The sequence below is a fragment of the Mercenaria mercenaria genome, chromosome 8 (assembly GCF_021730395.1).
Source record: "Mercenaria mercenaria strain notata chromosome 8, MADL_Memer_1, whole genome shotgun sequence".
NCBI classification, from domain to species: Eukaryota; Metazoa; Mollusca; class Bivalvia; order Venerida; family Veneridae; genus Mercenaria; species Mercenaria mercenaria.
Genome location: NC_069368.1, coordinates 47,180,071 through 47,198,253, shown reverse-complemented (window position 1 = coordinate 47,198,253; position 18,183 = coordinate 47,180,071). Strand labels below are relative to the sequence as shown.

The 18,183-nt window shown below is 36.7% G+C and overlaps 1 protein-coding gene across 4 annotated transcripts in view; it reads left to right on the top strand.

Annotated features, from left to right (window-relative positions):
• Window positions 1-18,183, top strand: part of LOC123566422 (pregnancy zone protein-like) — a 42,821-nt gene that overhangs the window by 7,173 nt on the left and 17,465 nt on the right. For all 4 annotated transcript variants that reach the window (XM_045360479.2, XM_045360480.2, XM_045360481.2 and 1 more), the window contains 4 exons: window positions 3,968-4,159; window positions 7,195-7,247; window positions 11,088-11,160; window positions 14,420-14,533. In XM_045360479.2, the coding sequence (XP_045216414.2) occupies window positions 3,968-4,159; window positions 7,195-7,247; window positions 11,088-11,160; window positions 14,420-14,533 (432 nt within the window). The remainder of the gene's footprint in view (window positions 1-3,967; window positions 4,160-7,194; window positions 7,248-11,087; window positions 11,161-14,419; window positions 14,534-18,183) is intronic.

The following is an 18,183-nucleotide window of genomic DNA, read 5'->3' as shown; positions in this document are numbered from 1 at the left end:
AAATTTAAGGAGTACACTGCATGTACACAGGAGAGACTTGTACAAGAAAACAGTACACTGCATGTACACCGCAGATACTTTGAAATTTGTGCAGTACACTTCATATACGCGGGAAAGACTTGTACAATTTCTTTTGGCATTTATACTTAGTTTTTTTTTTATAAGTTAAAGTCTGAAGTAAACTTCATATACGCGGGAGGGACTTGTTCATTTTCTTTTGGTGTTTATACTTTGAATTTTTTTAGGTAAAAGTCTGAAGTAAACTTCATGCAGGAAGGATTTGTACATGATTTCTGAGCTGCACCTTGCATGCAGTGTAAAAATATATTCTTTTTCATTTTGAATTAATCCTGGAGCTTTCTAACTTGGATAATTGGGTGGACTGATAGCTCAGTGGTTTGCACACTGGCCTTCCAATCCTGAGGTCGGGGTTCGATCCCCGGCAGCTACTCGGGAATTTTCAGGAACGCTTTTCAGTGTTTCCCACCCAACTAGAGGTGTACTGGTCAGGAACCCAGGCAATCCTTGGGTGTATCAGTGCTATACACTGGGCACGTTAAAGAACCAGGCTGTCTATTCGAAACGAGCTAGGCTAAGTTAGCCGGATAAGCCTGTATCTGATTTCTGATCTCTCTGTCGTGGGGGCTTTGTCTCACTCTGTCCCTCTGGTCAGATCGCTCTGTGTCTGTACTAGTAGAGGATGAATTATGCGCCCTGTGTGGCTGCATTTGAACTATGTAAAGCGCCTTTGGCGCTATATAAATCTGGTATAATTTAATGTACAATGCCGGTGAATATACTATGTGTAAAATTAGGCGTTTAATCAAATAAAGCAGTTTCAGTTTAATTGAAAAGCCTAATTTGAACTTCGTTGCATTACATTTTGTAATACATGAAATAATTACCAAGATAATGCCTCAACAGTGCCCATTGAGAAGAATTAATAGCTCTCACTGTTATTTGAATACTCTTAAGCAAAACACCATTCTATCATGTTTTATAAAGGCTTTAATGCTCATTATGTTAACTCATTAAGGCCTCACCAAATAAAAAAGTTGTTCATCGGATTTGCCGCTCGTATATTTTCAGAACGTTTTTGGCTAATTGCGCTTGCCCCATTGGAAAAAATCAATACAAAATTTTTTGGTGTGATACTTTTTACGGACGTAAAAGTGTATAAATGCTTATATAATTCCAGTCCTTGATTGTTCTCAGATGGATTTTAATCAAAATAAATACATACTACGCACACATCGTCTATAATAAATCATAACACTTATATTTAGTTGCATTAAAGTTGTTTCCCCTTGATGCAGTTACGCCATTTTCTTCAAATGTTTACCAAATTACATGCTACAAAAATTGATTTATTTCATTGAAAAGTGGATGAAGAAAAGCATACTAATTTATTTGATAACATCAATCTACATTATTTTGGTAAGGGTAAATACTTATTGATGCATGTCACTTATCTTTTTTCTGTTTTTTTTTCTGTCCAAATGATCAGCATTTGCATACGAAAGTTGGTGGGGTAATGAATTTACATTATCACAGCATGTACGCCACAAGAGTACACAGCATGTATGCAGCAGGAGTACACAGCATGTACGCCGCAGGACTCGGGCCAGGAGTACGCAGCATGTACGCCGCAGGAGTACACAGCATGTATGCCGCAGGAGTACACAGCATGTACACCGCAGGGGTAGTACACCGCAGGCTCATTTGCATGTGAAAAGTGTATGTGCAACGTACATGCTGCGTACTATTTCCCGCATACTAAATTCCTCCAGCGTACATCCTGTGTACTATGTAGTCCACAGCATGTACGCAGCAAGTAGTACGCGGCAGAGCTCATTTGCATGTCAAAAGTGTACTACAAACGTACTATCGGTGTATGTGCGGTGTATATCCTGCGTACTATTTAAAGCCCTTGATTTCAGTACACATCATGTACGCATCATATACGCTGTATGTACACAGCAAGAGTATGCAGCAGGCCTTTTTCTTCTGTAAGGGTTGAGCCATCCTTCTTCAGCGTTCAACCCCAGAACTGTCACTATGATATAAATGTTCATATCATTCTTTTACTGGCATGCAGACAGAAATTCTGACATACATTTTAAATGTTTGCTTGTTGTGTTATTTTTCATATGTCATCAAATGAAAATCGAAGCTATCCTTTACTGACTAAATCAGTTTGTATGAAAAAAAAAAACATCAATGATTGAAAACTATTTGATAGAAATTGAAAAAGCTGAATATTTTTGCAAAGAGAATACATTATTATTCTGATTTATAATAAAAAATAATCTTGGGAAAATTGTTTAGATGTGGATGGAAAAAATGACCAAAGCTATCCTGTGCACCCTAAATCAGCACATATGTAAACAGTGGCATGGAGAGAAAAAACACACAAGTTTCTATTAAAAGCTGAAGGTTTTGAAAAAATTAATAGCTGTTTTCTGTCTCGTATACAGAAAAAAAAAACAACTAAATTTTATTTCTTTAAATAAGAATGCAGGAAAAATTAGTAAGCTATTCGCTATACCCTAAAGCAGGGCTCCGGAAATTTTGATAATTCAATCGGTCCAAAATGAAAATCCTTACATCAGTGCTACCCCACCCACCATATTACCAATATACCATATTTTGTAAAACGTGATAGAGTAAAGAAATAGGCATGTCATGCATTAAAACTGAGTTACCAGTCACCGTGATCGAGTTACCATACAATGAAGACAGTTATTCAGTGTTATATGTGATCGTTTCTTTGTTTAAATTTCGCTATTTTCCGAGAAAATACTTGCAAGGATAAAACTGCCGAGGCATTGACACCGTGTACGTAACTAGTCTAAAAGCCAACGCATGTGACTTCGGTACCGTATACACGGCAGATACTTTGTGAGGTTTCCTCATTCTTTGACAGAATTTTATAAAAATACAATGCGTCAATGTGAATTACACGACACATATTCTCTGCTAAACAGCCTCAGTATTTTAAGAATACTCTGCCGCGGACCGAATGTGTACGTTATGTGAACGCTGAGATCGAATTCCTCGCATGCAAAAGGTCACGCGGGTTGGCCACAGATATTTCATATTACTGGCGTTGTACTTCAATAAGCAACTACATTTTATTAAGTTATATGATAATTCTCTTCTGATGTAAACAAAATTTCAATTTGAAACATTTTTTAAAAGACCAGTTTGATAAACTGCACCACTCCGGTTTTCTTTATCATTCATGTTTGCCAGTCCATTTTTTTTCCTTTTTATTTGTACAGTCGGGTTGCAAAGACGATTTTCTGCACTTGTTTCATCTGGAGCCCCAACAAATGAATCATGTAATTTTTACAAATCAAGTAATTATAAAAATTATTTTTCTCGGTTTCCCGTGTGATGTCTCATTAAATGCAGTGACCATTTGTTTTTTACCCGTGATCAAACATAGCCGTTTGAAATAAACCATCCGTCGGATTCCAAATAAAAGAAGTGTATCCCCGTCGAAATTATTTGGATGCAGTCAGAAACATTTTGAAACAAGTAAAAAATGTTTAATATATTCAGTCGGCTGTCTGCAAACATTGAGGTAAAGGATGTGCCGCGCGAGTTCTGATTGCGTCACATGCTAATTACGGACCAATTATTAAGGTAACAATCAGACCGTTTGACATGTTTATTGATTATTTGAGGGTGCGACCAACAATTTCCTGCTTGGCAGTTGATTGTGTACTGAGATTTCAGACTGAAATTTATACTTTTCTCCATTTTTACAGGACCGATTTTTTTCGTTTTTTCACTTTACGAATCCGTCTGAAAAGTCAAAAATCGGTCCAAAACCGACAAACCGGCAAATTTCCGAAGCCCTGCGGCCTAAAGCACTGTAGTAACATATTAAAATTTAAATGGTCAGTTACAGTCTTTGATGTCTATATACTTACAACTTATATATTGCCTTTGATTTCAGGCAACTCAGGTTGTTTTATCTGGTCTCTTCCACATTCCCTCACTGCCGGTACCTGCAGCATTGACATCAGAGGAGAAGATGGGAACGAAGGTGATAATATGTTCACACAAAGTAAAGAAATCCAGATTGTTGACACTCATCAGATCACCTTCATACAGACAGACAAACCAGTGTATAAACCAAGGGATACAGGTACTTTACATTTGTATAATACCCTGATAATTCTGAATACATTGTCAGTTGTTAAGAAAATTCATTCACAGAGATTACTCCAGACTGGTTTGTTTTGTGTGTCGATGCATCCATTGAGAAATAGGTCCGAGTATAGTTCCTGGAAACCACTTGATGAAAACTGATATTATCATGCACTTACTTTGAACTAAAATATTGTCAAGTAGCTGTTATATAGATTCATCAAATGATTTACATTATTACCCTTACAGAAGCAAGCCTCTGTGGCGTACATGCTGCGTATTTGCTGTGTATATGCCGCGAACACAGTAGTACGCCAGAGGAGTACATTTTACCTACACCGCATGCCGCGTACATGCCGTGTACTATTTCGACGAGTACACAGCATGTACGCAGGAGGTCACTAGTACACTTCAAGTACGCAGCACAGACTCTGAAAATTTAAGGAGTACACTGCATGTACGCAGGAGGGACTTGTACAAGAAAATAGTACACTGCATGTACACCGCAGATACTTTGAAATTTGTGCAGTACACTTCATATACGCGGGAAAGACTTGTACAATTTCTTTTGGCATTTATACTTAGTTTTTTTTTATAAGTTAATGTCTGAAGTAAACTTCATATACGCGGGAGGGACTTCATGCAGGAAGGATTTGTACATTTTTTTTTTTTTGGAAGCAAGAACTTGATTTCCGAGTAACTTTTATCTTAATAGCATAGAATAGTTCAGATTACCGGTATTCTGAACAATAAAACTTTGCCAAACTATTTGCAATGTTCATTTGTGAAGCTTACATCTTAGTGATTTCTGAGCTGCACCTTGCATGCAGTGTAAAAATATATTCTTTTTCATTTTGAATTAATCCTGGAGCTTTCTAACATGGATAATTGAAAAGCCTTTTTGAACTTCGTTGCATTACATTTTGTAATACATGAAATAATTACCAAGATAATGCCTCAACAGCGCCCGAATGAGAAGAATTAATAGCTCTCACTGTTATTTGAATACTCTTAAGCAAAACACCACTCTATCATGTTTTATAAAGGCTTTAATGCTCATTATGTTAACTCATTAAGGCCTCACCAAATTAAAAAGTTGTTTATCGGATTTGCCGCTCGTATATTTTCAGAACGTTTTTGGCTAATTGCGCTTGCCCCATTGGAAAAAATCAATCCAAAATTTTTTGGTGTGCTACTTTTTACGGACGTAAAAGTGTATAAATGCTTATATAATTCCAGTCCTAGATTGTTCTCAGATGGATTTTAATCAAAATAAATACATACTACGCACACATCGTCTATAATAAATCATAACACTTATATTTAGTTGCATTAAAGTTGTTTCCCCTTGATGCAGTTACGCCATTTTCTTCAAATGTTTACCAAATTACATGCTACAAAAATTGATTTATTTCATTGAAAAGTGGATGAAGAAAAGCATACTATTTTATTTGATAACATCAATCTACATTATTTTGGTAAGGGTAAATACTTATTGATGCATGTCACTTATCTTTTTTCTGTTTTTTTTCTGTCCAAATGATCAGCATTTGCATACGAAAGTTGGTGGGGTAAGGAATTTACATTATCACAGCAGTTTCGCCACAAGAGTACACAGCATGTATGCAGCAGGAGTACACAGCATGTACGCCGCAGGACTTGGGCCAGGAGTACACAGCATGTACGCCGCAGGAGTACACAGCATGTACGCCGCAGGGGTAGTACACCGCAGGCTCATTTGCATGTGAAAAGTGTATGTGCCGCGTACATGCTGCGTACTATTTCTCGCATACTAAATTCCTCCAGCGTACATCCTGTGTACTATGTAGTCCACAGCATGTACGCAGCAAGTAGTATGCGGCAGAGCTCATTTGCATGTCAAAAGTGTACTACAAACGTACTATCGGTGTATGTGCGGTGTATATCCTGCGTACTATTGATTTCAGTACACATCATGTACGCATCATATACGCTGTATGTACACAGCAAGAGTACGCAGCAGGCCTTTTTCTTCTGTAAGGGTATGTCTCCCACCACACAGTGGTGTGGGAGACATATTGATTTACTCCAGTCTGTGTGTGTGTCTGTGTGTCTGTCACAAAGCTTGTCCGCACTCTAAGTCGAACATTTCTCATCTGATTTTCACCGAAATTGAACAAAATGTGTTTGACCATGAGACCTCGGCCAAGTTCGATAACTAGCCAAATCCGCCCAGGCACTTTTGAATTATGGCCCTTGAATTACTGATTGGATCCATTCATCACAGCCATCGAGAGAAACAAGACATTTTTCAATGGGGTCCATTCATTACAGCCATCGATAGAAACTAGACATTTTTCAATGGGGTCCATTCATCAAAGCCATCGAGAGAAACTAGACATTTTTCAATGTTGCAGTTGTGGGAGACATGCGCTTTTCGCAAAAGCATCTCTAGTTTTTAATTTCATTATGTCAATCTTTAGAACATCATCATAAAATATGGGAGAAAAGATGTAAGCACAGTGCTGTAATTCAGCCTGATTGCACACTGTTCTGTGTGATGATTTAACTCATTCTTCACACCATGAATTCATAAGCATAATTACTAGCTATGGTTATAGGTATATTATCATTTTAAGATTGTCACAGTCTTACAAACACTATAGTCCAGTTTTGATTTGGTAACAGTCATTCTACTCAATATTAGCATAAATAATAAGTAAGTAAGTAAATAATATTTTCATGTCATGAAATGCCAAACTTGTTGACTTTCAAGATGGTCATTGTCAGATGTTAAATTACTGAACATTGAGTTTTGTATGCATAACTTTTAAACAGAATTGAGTGCTGTCAAATTATCTATCTGAGTATATACTAGTAGGTTAGATTATTTAATGTTCCTATGAAGTATAAAATGTAATATGTCATTACAGACATCAATTTTATAACAAAATTAATTACAATGTACTTTGATGTTAGTGAGCATAACCCATTTGATTCCAAAATTTATATTGACTTAACATACTACAGTTTTTTTCCCAATATTTATTTCAGTGAAGTTTCGACTGTTGACTGTCACTCAAGACTTAAAACCATTAAAAGCAGATGTAAGTATCTTTATCAATGTAACATAAATAAAGAGCTAGAAGGAAGACAGAAGTTGTTAATATTCTAATTTTTTGCATGGTTTGTGTCATAACAGACACACAACTTGCCTCTGAAATTCTCAGCCATATATTTCTGCAAGTTAAAGAATGTAAGTTACAACTAGGATTTTTGATCTAAAAATAGTTTTATTATGCATTTCGTAACATCATGGGTTGCAGTGGTGATTTTGAACACGAAATGGATCCAAGGGAGTGTACCAAACAATTTCTAATCTGAGTATTTGTTGTACTTTGTACCAACTTTTTATGCACAAAGAATTTAGCTGAGAGAAGACTAGACCAAAGAAATAATGTGCATACCAATTTCTCTTGGGAATTCTTTAATGTGGAAGTACTGAACATGTGTGTGAGTTTTTAGGTACTTGTTGAGTCAGACCTGTTAAGTGCAGTGCATAATGTACTTTATGTATGTATGCATGGGAAATATAAATAAATGCACAGTTACAACAGGTATATCAAAAAATACTCACTGTGACATGATAAATAGACAACGTAACTATCTGAGTTTCTAGAAATTTCCATTAAATACATTATTGTTTTTATCTCTCTTACAATATAAGCAATAAAGGCAGTTAGACATCTAGTAGTCTTTTGTATTAGCAATTGAATATTTATCTGGGCATTCATCCTAGCTGAAAAAAAATAAAAAAAATAATTTGGTCCACAGGGATGTGATTGGTCAAATTGGCTGTTTTCCTAAACTGAGTATGTCAAATAATAATGACAAAATGAATGGCACACACATTCTTTAAACACATCCAAGAAACAAGATTTTCCACTCAATTGTTCAAACATCACTTACATATTTAAACCAAACTTTGAACAGAAATCTAGAATGAATGCTGGAAACATTATTATTGGTAGGGGAAAACAAAAAAAGTATGAAATAAAATACTTAAGTCTTGAGGTTGTTGCTTGTTACATTTTATAGGTTGCTACTTGACATTGAATAAATATCTTTGGTAAATCATCCTATTGTAGATGATGTTACGGATGTTTAATATCCTCTCAGGTTATCTATTACTTAACTGAAGAGTTGTTTTTAAGTAGCAACATTTTTCGCCTACAATTTCAAGTGGCTTGTGGGTACAAATATACTTCAGTATATGTGCAGTATGTTTTATTGCCTAATAATCAACACTACTAAAACATAAACTAAATAGTACATTGATGGCTTCCGTTTGATAAATTAAGAAATAGTTTATATTGGCAGAACAATATTTTAATATATTTGAAACAATACGAAGAGGTTATATGCCGGAGAAATAATTTTAAGAGGGCTAGCCCAAGTGGATATATAACATGTGGCATATAATCAGTTTAGAGTGTTTAGATATATTAAAAATGGTTCTCAAGTATTTTATTTCAATTCTTTTATGCAAAAAAAAAAAGATAAATAGGAAATTACTATTTCATGGCTCATATAGGTTGATGTTACAACAACTCATAACTGTATATTTACAATATTAAAATACAGGTGGTAATACATCTCAGCAGAATAAGTAGGAGTGGGTCTAGTGCCTAATAATCGATTATGAGTGTGTGAATAATAACAGTGTTCCCACTGGCACTTAAAGTTGGGGGTAAAAACTGAGTTTTTCTTGCACTTTTGCACCCCCTCACTAAAAGATATATAATGGCTGTCTCCAAAAATGGGGTTGCAAAGTACCATTATGGGGGTCAAAAACCCCCATTTGAGGGTTGTTTAGAATGCTGATAATAATTAAGAGTGTGTGAATATTAAGTGTATCATTGACCTTCATATCATTATGATTCAGAAATGTCTTTTAATAAAATAGTGATTCTTCTGTGGTCTCTTTCTCAGTGCCTGTATAGCGCCATATATGTCAACATGATGTCAGTAGTGCCATGTTTATATGAAAATGTCAACGAATTTTTAGGTCCCCCTGAAGTTTGTTCAGGGTGAGCTATTGGTATAGGCGAATGTTCCAGTGTCCTGCATCAACATTTTTACTTAAACATTTTCTCCTCTGAAACCATTTGCTGGAAGTTGAAGAAACTTGGTCCTGATGTTCCTTGGATGGTCCTATGCCAAAGTTTTTCAGTGCAGAATTCTAATTCCCACAAGGAAAACCTTAAAAATCTTCATGTCCAAAATAGCAGGGCCCATAGCTTAGATATTTGGTATGTAGCATTGTCTGATAGTCCTCTGCTAAATGTGCTCAGATCATACCCTTGGTCAACATTGACCCCATGTTGTTTTTTTTTTCAAATCTTTTTGTCTAAAACCTGAAGGCCTATAGATATTTTACAAGTAGAATTTTGTGGTAGTTCCCTTCTAAATTATTGAGTTCATGCTCATAGGGTCAAAAGTAGCCCCAGTCAAGGGTTCACCTGTTTTATATAGTCATGTAAGAAAAAACGTCAATATTCTTCTCTAAAACTGCAAATTCAAAGCTAAGATATTTGGTGTGTAGGATTTTGTTGAGGTCCTCTTCCAACTTTACTCATATCATGCCCTGCCCAGGGATTCACTTGTTTTACATATCTTTGTACAGGAAAAACTTCAAAAAAATTCTTATCTTAAACTTCAAGGCGTAAAGCTTTGTTATTTGGCATGTAGGGTTGCGTATTGGTCCTCTACCAAGTTTGCTCAAGTCTTGCCTCTGCCAAAGGGTTCAGTTGGTTTTGTTAGTGTTATAAATGAAAAACTTTAAAAACCTTTTTTGTCTAAAACCTGAAGGCTTAAAACTTAGATATTTGGCATGTAGCATTTTATAGTGGTCCTCCCCATGTCAGCAGAGATCAGAAATAAAATTGCCAAATTGTGGTGTCCACTGAAACAACAATTGATAAAGAAATTGAAAATGTAAAAATAGGAGATAAAACATTTAATTCTTGAATCACAAACAGAATTTTTTAATGCAGTTGTTTTTTTCAAAAACATTTTAGTTGTCAAAGGAGCATGTCAGGCACAATCTGTCTAAACACTTTAGTTTTCTGCTTTGTTCATACATACCTTGGGATTGCCTGCACAGGGCTTGTAATGAGCCGCATTTTCGCATTGAGCATTTCTTGTCCAGTGTCCATCAGACTTGGTCAGAATATTTTCAGGCAAAATTTCTCTGTCAAGGTCATTCCATTGACCTTGGAGTTATAGTCCTTAAATTACAATAAAGAAACATTCACTCATAGTTGCAAACAGAGAGTAAGTTAATCAGAGTTTTCAGCAATGTATACATAGAAAATATATGGATGATGGCTTGGGACTACACAGATTGTCATCAAGTGTGCCCTAGTGCTTGAGACATAGATGTAGATGCTGGAGTGAGCAGTGTTTCATAAAACATTAAAAATTGTCTGTGTTGGCTCATTAACTTGAGTATTTCTTATCCAGTGTTCACCAAACTTGGTCTGAATATTTTTTGGCATGCTGTATTGGCTAAGTTTGCCAACAATCTTGATAGTTCTAGTTGTTCTTCATTTAAGGTCTTTGAATTACTCAATATTCTGAAAATTCATAAGTATCAACTCAACGACAAGAGTACTTCTTCTTTGAACTACATGTAAACTGGATTTATAGAGAATGTGTTTCGCTTTAAAATCTAGGTCAAGTTCTATAAGCAGTCAGTTTGGACAAGTATTTCCATGGCTACAGGCCTTGAATAAGTCGAGCTGCAAAAATTGACATATAAAATCATGTATAGTATTTCTAAAGCTGTGACAGGCGTACATTGTGACAGTTTTGGAACTCTGGTTTGTTATATTACAGCCATCCACATGTGTAAGAAATAATCAAGTGCCTCCTTTCTGTTGCAGATAGACAGTGTAACTATACATGATCCTCATGATTTCTACATGAGACAGTGGTTAGCTGTTCAGCCACAGGCAGGTGAGTTAGTAAAGGACACGTACTGTTTATTTTTGGTACTCTGAAAAGTGTATTGTTTTAAAGGATAAAGGAGATTAAAACTATAATAATGTGAGATTGTGAAAGTGGATCTTTTTCTGAGGTAAGTGTAAAACCAGTGAACAAATTAATCTGTTAAATATTGATTGACACAAGTTCCTGTTTTTCAGACACTATCAAAATGTTTTGAGTTCTGAAATTAATTGTTTATGACATTTGACGGAATTTTTGTTAGTCACAAACAGATTTTTCTTTGGAGGAGACTTACAGTTTGCACCTATCTGTCCATCTTTTTCAGTTGTGCCAGTCAGTCTCTTAAAGCGCGATCCGTCTATAACTTTAAAAATCTATGAAATACAGTACACGGGTATATGACAGTTAGGAGAATATGCACTTTTAAGTTTTCTTTTGCTATAGCAGAAACATGTGGTTGCTGTCCAAAAATATGATGAAAAGGAGCAAAGTGGGATTTTGCTATATACTGAAAAAGCAAAGTAGATTATTTTTTTTCATGATACGTGGTAAAAAAAGTAGAAGTCAGTGTGGAGAACATTATTTTATTATGTCTCCCCCAGGAGACATATTGTTTTTGCCCTGTTCGTCCATCCTTCCGTCCGTCCGTACGTCACACTTCATTTCCGAGCAATAACTGGAGAACCATTTGACCTAGAACCTTCAAACTTCATAGGGTTGTAGGGCTGCTGGAGTAGACGACCCCTATTGTTTTTGGGGTCACTCCATCAAAGGTCAAGGTCACAGGGGCCTGAACATTGAAAACCATTTCCGATCAATAACTAGAGAACCACTTGACCCAGAATGTTGAAACTTCATAGGATGATTGGTCATGAAGAGTAAATGACCCCTATTGATTTTGGGGTCACTCCGTCAAAGGTCAAGGTCACAGGGGCCTGAACATTGAAAACCATTTCCGATCAATAACTAGAGAACCACTTGACCCAGAATGTTGAAACTTCATAGGATGATTGGTCATGAAGAGTAAATGACCCCTATTGATTTTGGGGTCACTCCGTCAAAGGTCAAGGTCACAGGGGCCTGAACATTGAAAACCATTTCCAATCAATAACTAGAGAACCACCTGACCCAGAATGTTGAAACTTGATAGGATGATTGGTCATAAAGAGTAGATGACTCTTATTGATTATGGGATTACTCCGTCAAAGGTCAAGGTCACAGGGGCCTGAACATTGAAAACCATTTCTGATCAATAACTAGAGAACCACTTGACCCAGGATGTTGAAACTTCATAGGATGATTGTACATGCAAAGTAGATGACCTCTATTGATTTTGGGGTCACTCCATTAAAGGTCAAGGTCACAGGGGCCTGAACATTGAAAACCATTTCCGGTCAGTAACTTTAGAACCACTTGACCCAGAATGTTGAAACTTAATAGGATGGTTGGTCATAAAGAGTAGATGACCCCTAACAATTTTGGGGTCACTCTGTGAAAGGTCAAGGTCACAGGGGCCCGCACATTGAAAACCATTTCCAGTCAGTAACTTGAGAACCACTTGACCCAGAATGATGAAACTTCGTAGGATGATTGGTCATGCAGAGTAGATGAACCCTAACGATTTTAGGGTCACTCTGTTAAAAGTCAAGGCCACAGGGGCCTGAACATAGACCATTTCCAATCAATAACTTGAGAACCTCTCGACCCAGAATATTGAAACTTCATAGGATGATTGTTCATGCAGAGTAAATGACCCTTATTGTTTTTGGGGTCACTCCGTTAAAGGTCAAGGTCACAGGGGCCTGAACATTGATAACCAGTTCCGATCAATAACTTGAGAACCACTTGACCCAGAATGTTGAAACTTCATAGGATGATTGAACATGCAGAGTAGATGACCCCTGTTGATTTTGGGGTCAGTCTATTAAAGGTCAAGGTCACAGTGGCCTGTTCATGTAAAATCATTTTTTGGAAATAACTTGAGAACCACTTGACCTACAATGTTGAAACTTAATAGGATGATTGGACATGCAGAGTACATGACCCCTATTTATTTTGAGGTCACTTGATCAAAGGTCAGGGTCACAGGAGCCTGAACAGTGACTTGAGAACCACTAGGCCACGAGTGTTGAAATTTAGCGGGATGACTGGACATGCCAAGTAGATGATCCCTATTGCAGCCAACCATCAGTGTCTTTTTGACTTCCGCTCCTGACCCCTATTGACTTCTTGCCTATAGGACTTTGCATTTGGGGAGACATGCGCTTTTTTACAAAAGCATTTTCTAGTTTCTGTTTGTTGTTTGTTCATCCATTTGTCTGCCCTTCTGTCAATCACAAATGGTCATTTACTGATCACAGGCAGTAATCTTTTGAAGTTTGAAGCCAGTAGACCTGATGGTTCTTAAGTAACTGAGCTGAAACCATTTTCATTGTCAAGGTCATTGACTTTAATCTACTGACTCTGAAAACAATAAGGGCCATGTACTTACCACAGACAGTCATCCTATGAATTTTGTCAACTGTTGGTCAATGTATTCTTTAGTTATTGAGCAGAAACCATGTTCAGCCTCAAGATCACTGTCATCTACTGACCACAGACAGTCATCTTATGAAGTTTGACCATTGTGAGACAATGCATTTGGAAACCAAATGGTCTACACCGATAATGAGCCAAACAATTTTACCCCTTTACTTTGAAGGGAACCTTAAGAATTTAGTTCCAATGGCAGCATATGACAAATGCCTATTCCAGTATGGGGACTTTATCTTTCTGGGCAATAGCCTTCTTGAATGAGTATACAAATTTGTGGATAGAATATGGGTTTATATTTATGTCTCCCACCACAGTGATTGATTTACTCCAGTCTGTGTGTGTGTGTCTGTCACAAAGTTTGTCCACACTCTAAGTCAAACATTTCTCATCCGATCTTCACCAAACAAAATGTGTTTGCCAGTAAGTGCTTGGCCAAGTTCGATAACTAGCCAAATCGGCCCAGGCACTTCGGAATTATGGTCCTTGAATTACCAAAAAACACTCAGATTTCTTGTGCATTTTTTTACCTCAAATCGGCGCCTATACTACTTTTAAAAGTAGTATAGAGGTCCTTTTGGTGTCAAAAAAGCGCATGCACATGTACTCTAAGTAAACAGTATATAAAGACTGACTTACTGTATAGATGATTGTGGGAGACATGTGTTTTTCTCAAAAGCATCTCTAGTTATGTATCAGTCTAATCTAGGCCTTTAATATGAATGTTTTATTTCAGGATTGGTGAGTTTAGATTACCGTTTATATGATGAACCTGTGCTGGGTGACTGGAAGATTGTTGCTGTTGTCAATGGAAGGAAAATTGAACAGTCATTTAGTGTACAGCAATATGGTGGGTTTTGAATTTTTTGTTGTGCTGCTTTTAAAGTCCTCAGAGCAGGGTATAATCAATGTGAGCTGTTGTGATCACTTCCTGTCCATCGTCCCTCCTTCCAGCTGTTAACCATTTTCTTCAAATGACATCTCCTCTGAAACTACTTGGTGGAAACTCATGAAAATTGGCATGGATTTTCCTTAGATGATCCTTTCCCAAAATTATTTCAAACCGTTCCACTTGGTTGAACATAGGGGCCCACAGAGGTAAAAATAGAAAAGTCTTTTACAACATGTCTTTGAAATGATTTTGAAATACTGTCACAAAGATATATTTAAAGTGACAGTCGATCCCAGTATTCCAGTTTGCTTAACATGTCCACCAGACGGTTCCCTGTTTGTATACAGTGGAAATCTTAAAACTCGCCTTTTCAGAATCTGCTAGCCTGACTTTATACAGAATGATTTATCTTCGTTTATCATCTAGAATGAAAAAATAAAATGTTGATGTTTTAAACTTACCAAACTACAGAAATTATTCAATTTAAAGGGTATTTGCTTATAAAGAAAATAATTCATCTGTGTGTTAGTGACACACTAACATGGCTGCCCCCTTGATTAGCCATTTAAGACACTCTTAAAATGCCATATCTTTTTATACCCCCACAAAACGAAGTTTGGGGATGTATATAGGAGTGAGCTTGGCGGTCGGTCGGTCGGTCCGTTGGTTTTGCATGGTTTCCGGATGATAACTCAAGAAAGGATTGACCAGTTGAAATAATTTTTGGTACACAGGTGTAACATCATGAGGTGCAGGTCAAGTTCGACTTTGAGGTCTGTAGGTCAAAGGTCAAGGTCACAGGGACTCGGAACAATTAAATGGTTTCCGGATGATAACTTGAGAACGCTTGGGTCTAGGATCATAAATCTTGGTACACAGGTGTAACATCATAAAATGCAGGTCAAGTTCGACTTTGAGGTCTGTAGGTCAAAGGTCAAGGTCACAGTGACTCAGAACAGTTAAATGGTTTCCGGATGATAACTTGAGAACGCTTGGGCCAAGGATCATAAATTTTAGTACACAGGTGTAACATCATGAAATACAGGTCAAGTTCTACTTTGAGGGCAGTAGGTCAAAGGTCAAGGTCACAGTGACTTGGAACATTTAAACGGTTTCTGGATGATAACTTAAGAATGCTTAGGCCTAGGATCATGAAAATTGATAGGGAGGTTGGTTATGACTAGCAGATGACTCCTAATGATTTTGAGGTCAGTAGGTCACAGGTCAAGGTGACAGTGACCCGGAACATTTAAACAGTTTTCCGACAATAACTTGAGAATGCTTGGGACTAGGATCAGGAAACATAATCTTGAGGTTGGTCATGTCAAGCAGATGACCCATATTGATTTTGAGTTCCAAAGGTCATTTAAACCTTTTACGGACAATAACTTGAGAATGCTTGAGCGGAGGATCATGAAACTTCATAGGGAGGTTGATCATGACTAGCAGATGACCTCTGTTGATTTTGTGGTCAGTAGGTCAAAGGTCAAGCAAGTTCGGCTTTGACATTGGCTTAGTTCTGTGACAAGGCCATATTGTGGGGGTATAATTCGTCACTCTTGTGACAACTCTAGTTGTAGTAGTGGTCAAGTTTTAAAATTCTTTCAGTGTTATGAGTGATTAGTTGATCCTTTTTATATATCAAAGTACTGATCTTACAGTACTGATGCAAGGTGATTTATATATTTATGCTTATATAAAGAATCCATTCTAAAAATGGCACAAGCGCTACCAGCGCTTTGCTAGTTACAAACCCAATACATATAGGATTTGATTCAGCTAACCATATCATCAATATGATACTGTGATTTGGAGATATATACAGTCATGCATTCAAACCCCCTCTAAAGTAAAAAGATGTTAAGTAAAGGCATGCAGCTGATAGTTATTTGTCGTAAAGTACTGCGCCATTGGTATATATTCAAAGTATGTTGAACTGTTTTTTACTGGGCATGAGTATTTGTAAGTTTGTGATCAAGTCCACGGCTGCCTCAAAGGTGGTGATAGAGTAGGGCAAATTTTCCGGCCTGTTACGATAATGACGTCAGAGGTGGTAAATTATTCCGCATCAAACTACAAAATAGTTGTGACACAGTCTATTCTTGATTAAATTCTGTGCGGTTATATCACCTTCCAAAAATCAAAAATGTATTGTCAATAATTCCTTCCTTGTAAAAATCTGTGATAAATTTGTAACCAGGTCACTTTGGTAAAAAACTAAGTCCTTAGGTCAAATCATTGAAAAAGCTTTGTAAATGATCTACTTGATTTAAATAAAACATGATAAGAATATTTGTCTCTATGAAATTTGTTTTTAAGTAATTTCTCAAAAATTTTCATTTGGTGACCTTATACCAAGTTTGTTAACCAGGTTTTCAACGAAAACTTGAGTTATTAGATTGGGGTATGTCGTTGGTCGGGCGGGTTGGGCGGCGTCAAACTGGTGTTTCCGGTCAATAACTTTTGTTTCGGTAAAGATATTTAAATAAAACTTGGTATGTATGTAGCTTATATCAAGACAAAGGCTGGGATCGATTTTGGGGTTTCTGGGGTCAAGGTCAAGGTCGCTGTTACTTAAAATAGAAAAAGGGTTTCCGGTCAATAACTTAACTTAGGAATGAGCTATCATGATGAAACTTGGTGTATAGAAAACTTATATAAAGTTGTAGCTTGGGATTGATTTTGAGGTTTCTGGGATCAAGGTCAAGGTCATTGTTATTAAAAATAGGGTTAGGGTTAGGTTAGGGTTAGGGTTAGCATATCTTCTACATGCATGGAGGGATTTTGATGAAAGTTGGCACAATTGTTCACCATCATGAGACGGAGTGTCATGCGCAAGAACCAGGTCCCTAGGTCTAAGGTCAAGGTCACACTTAGAGGTCAAAGGATACAAGAATGAAAACTTTGTCCGGAGCATATCTTCTTCATGCATAGAGGGATTTTGATGTAACTTGGAACAATTATACACCATCATGAGATGAAGTGTCTTGCGCAGTTCCCTTCTTTAGAATTACTTCCCTTTGTTGTTACTATAAATAGCTTATATTGTAACTTTTTCATTACTAGACGTAGGGAAAAATCGAGACCACTTTTCTGTAGTACAACATGCATGTTACATCCAATTTTGAGGTGTATTTTGACCAATCTCTACCTGGTAAGGATTTCTGTGTGGACTTATAATTTTTTTTTTTTCTTTTTTTTTTTTAAAGATTAACTTCCCTTAGTTGTTACTATAAATAACTTATATTGTAACTTTTTTATAATTGACCGTATGGAAAAACCAAGACCACTTTTCTGTGGTACAACATAGTTGTTACTTTCTAATTTTAGGTGTATTTTAAGGTATCTCTACCTGGTAAGGAGTTTTTTTGTGGACTTAGAAAAGCAAAAGAATTACAATGATTACTAAACAACCACAAAATTAAAATTACATCTGCAAATACAGGTGCTAGAGTAAAGAAATTTGCTGTGACGGGCATATATTGTGACATTCTGGCACTCTTGTTTATTCTTATGAAAAGTGTTGAAAACCTGGTTTCATGGCATTGCCGCATTTCTTGTTCAGATTATTACAGTTGTCGAGAACATGGCCAACAGAGCAAGTAGCC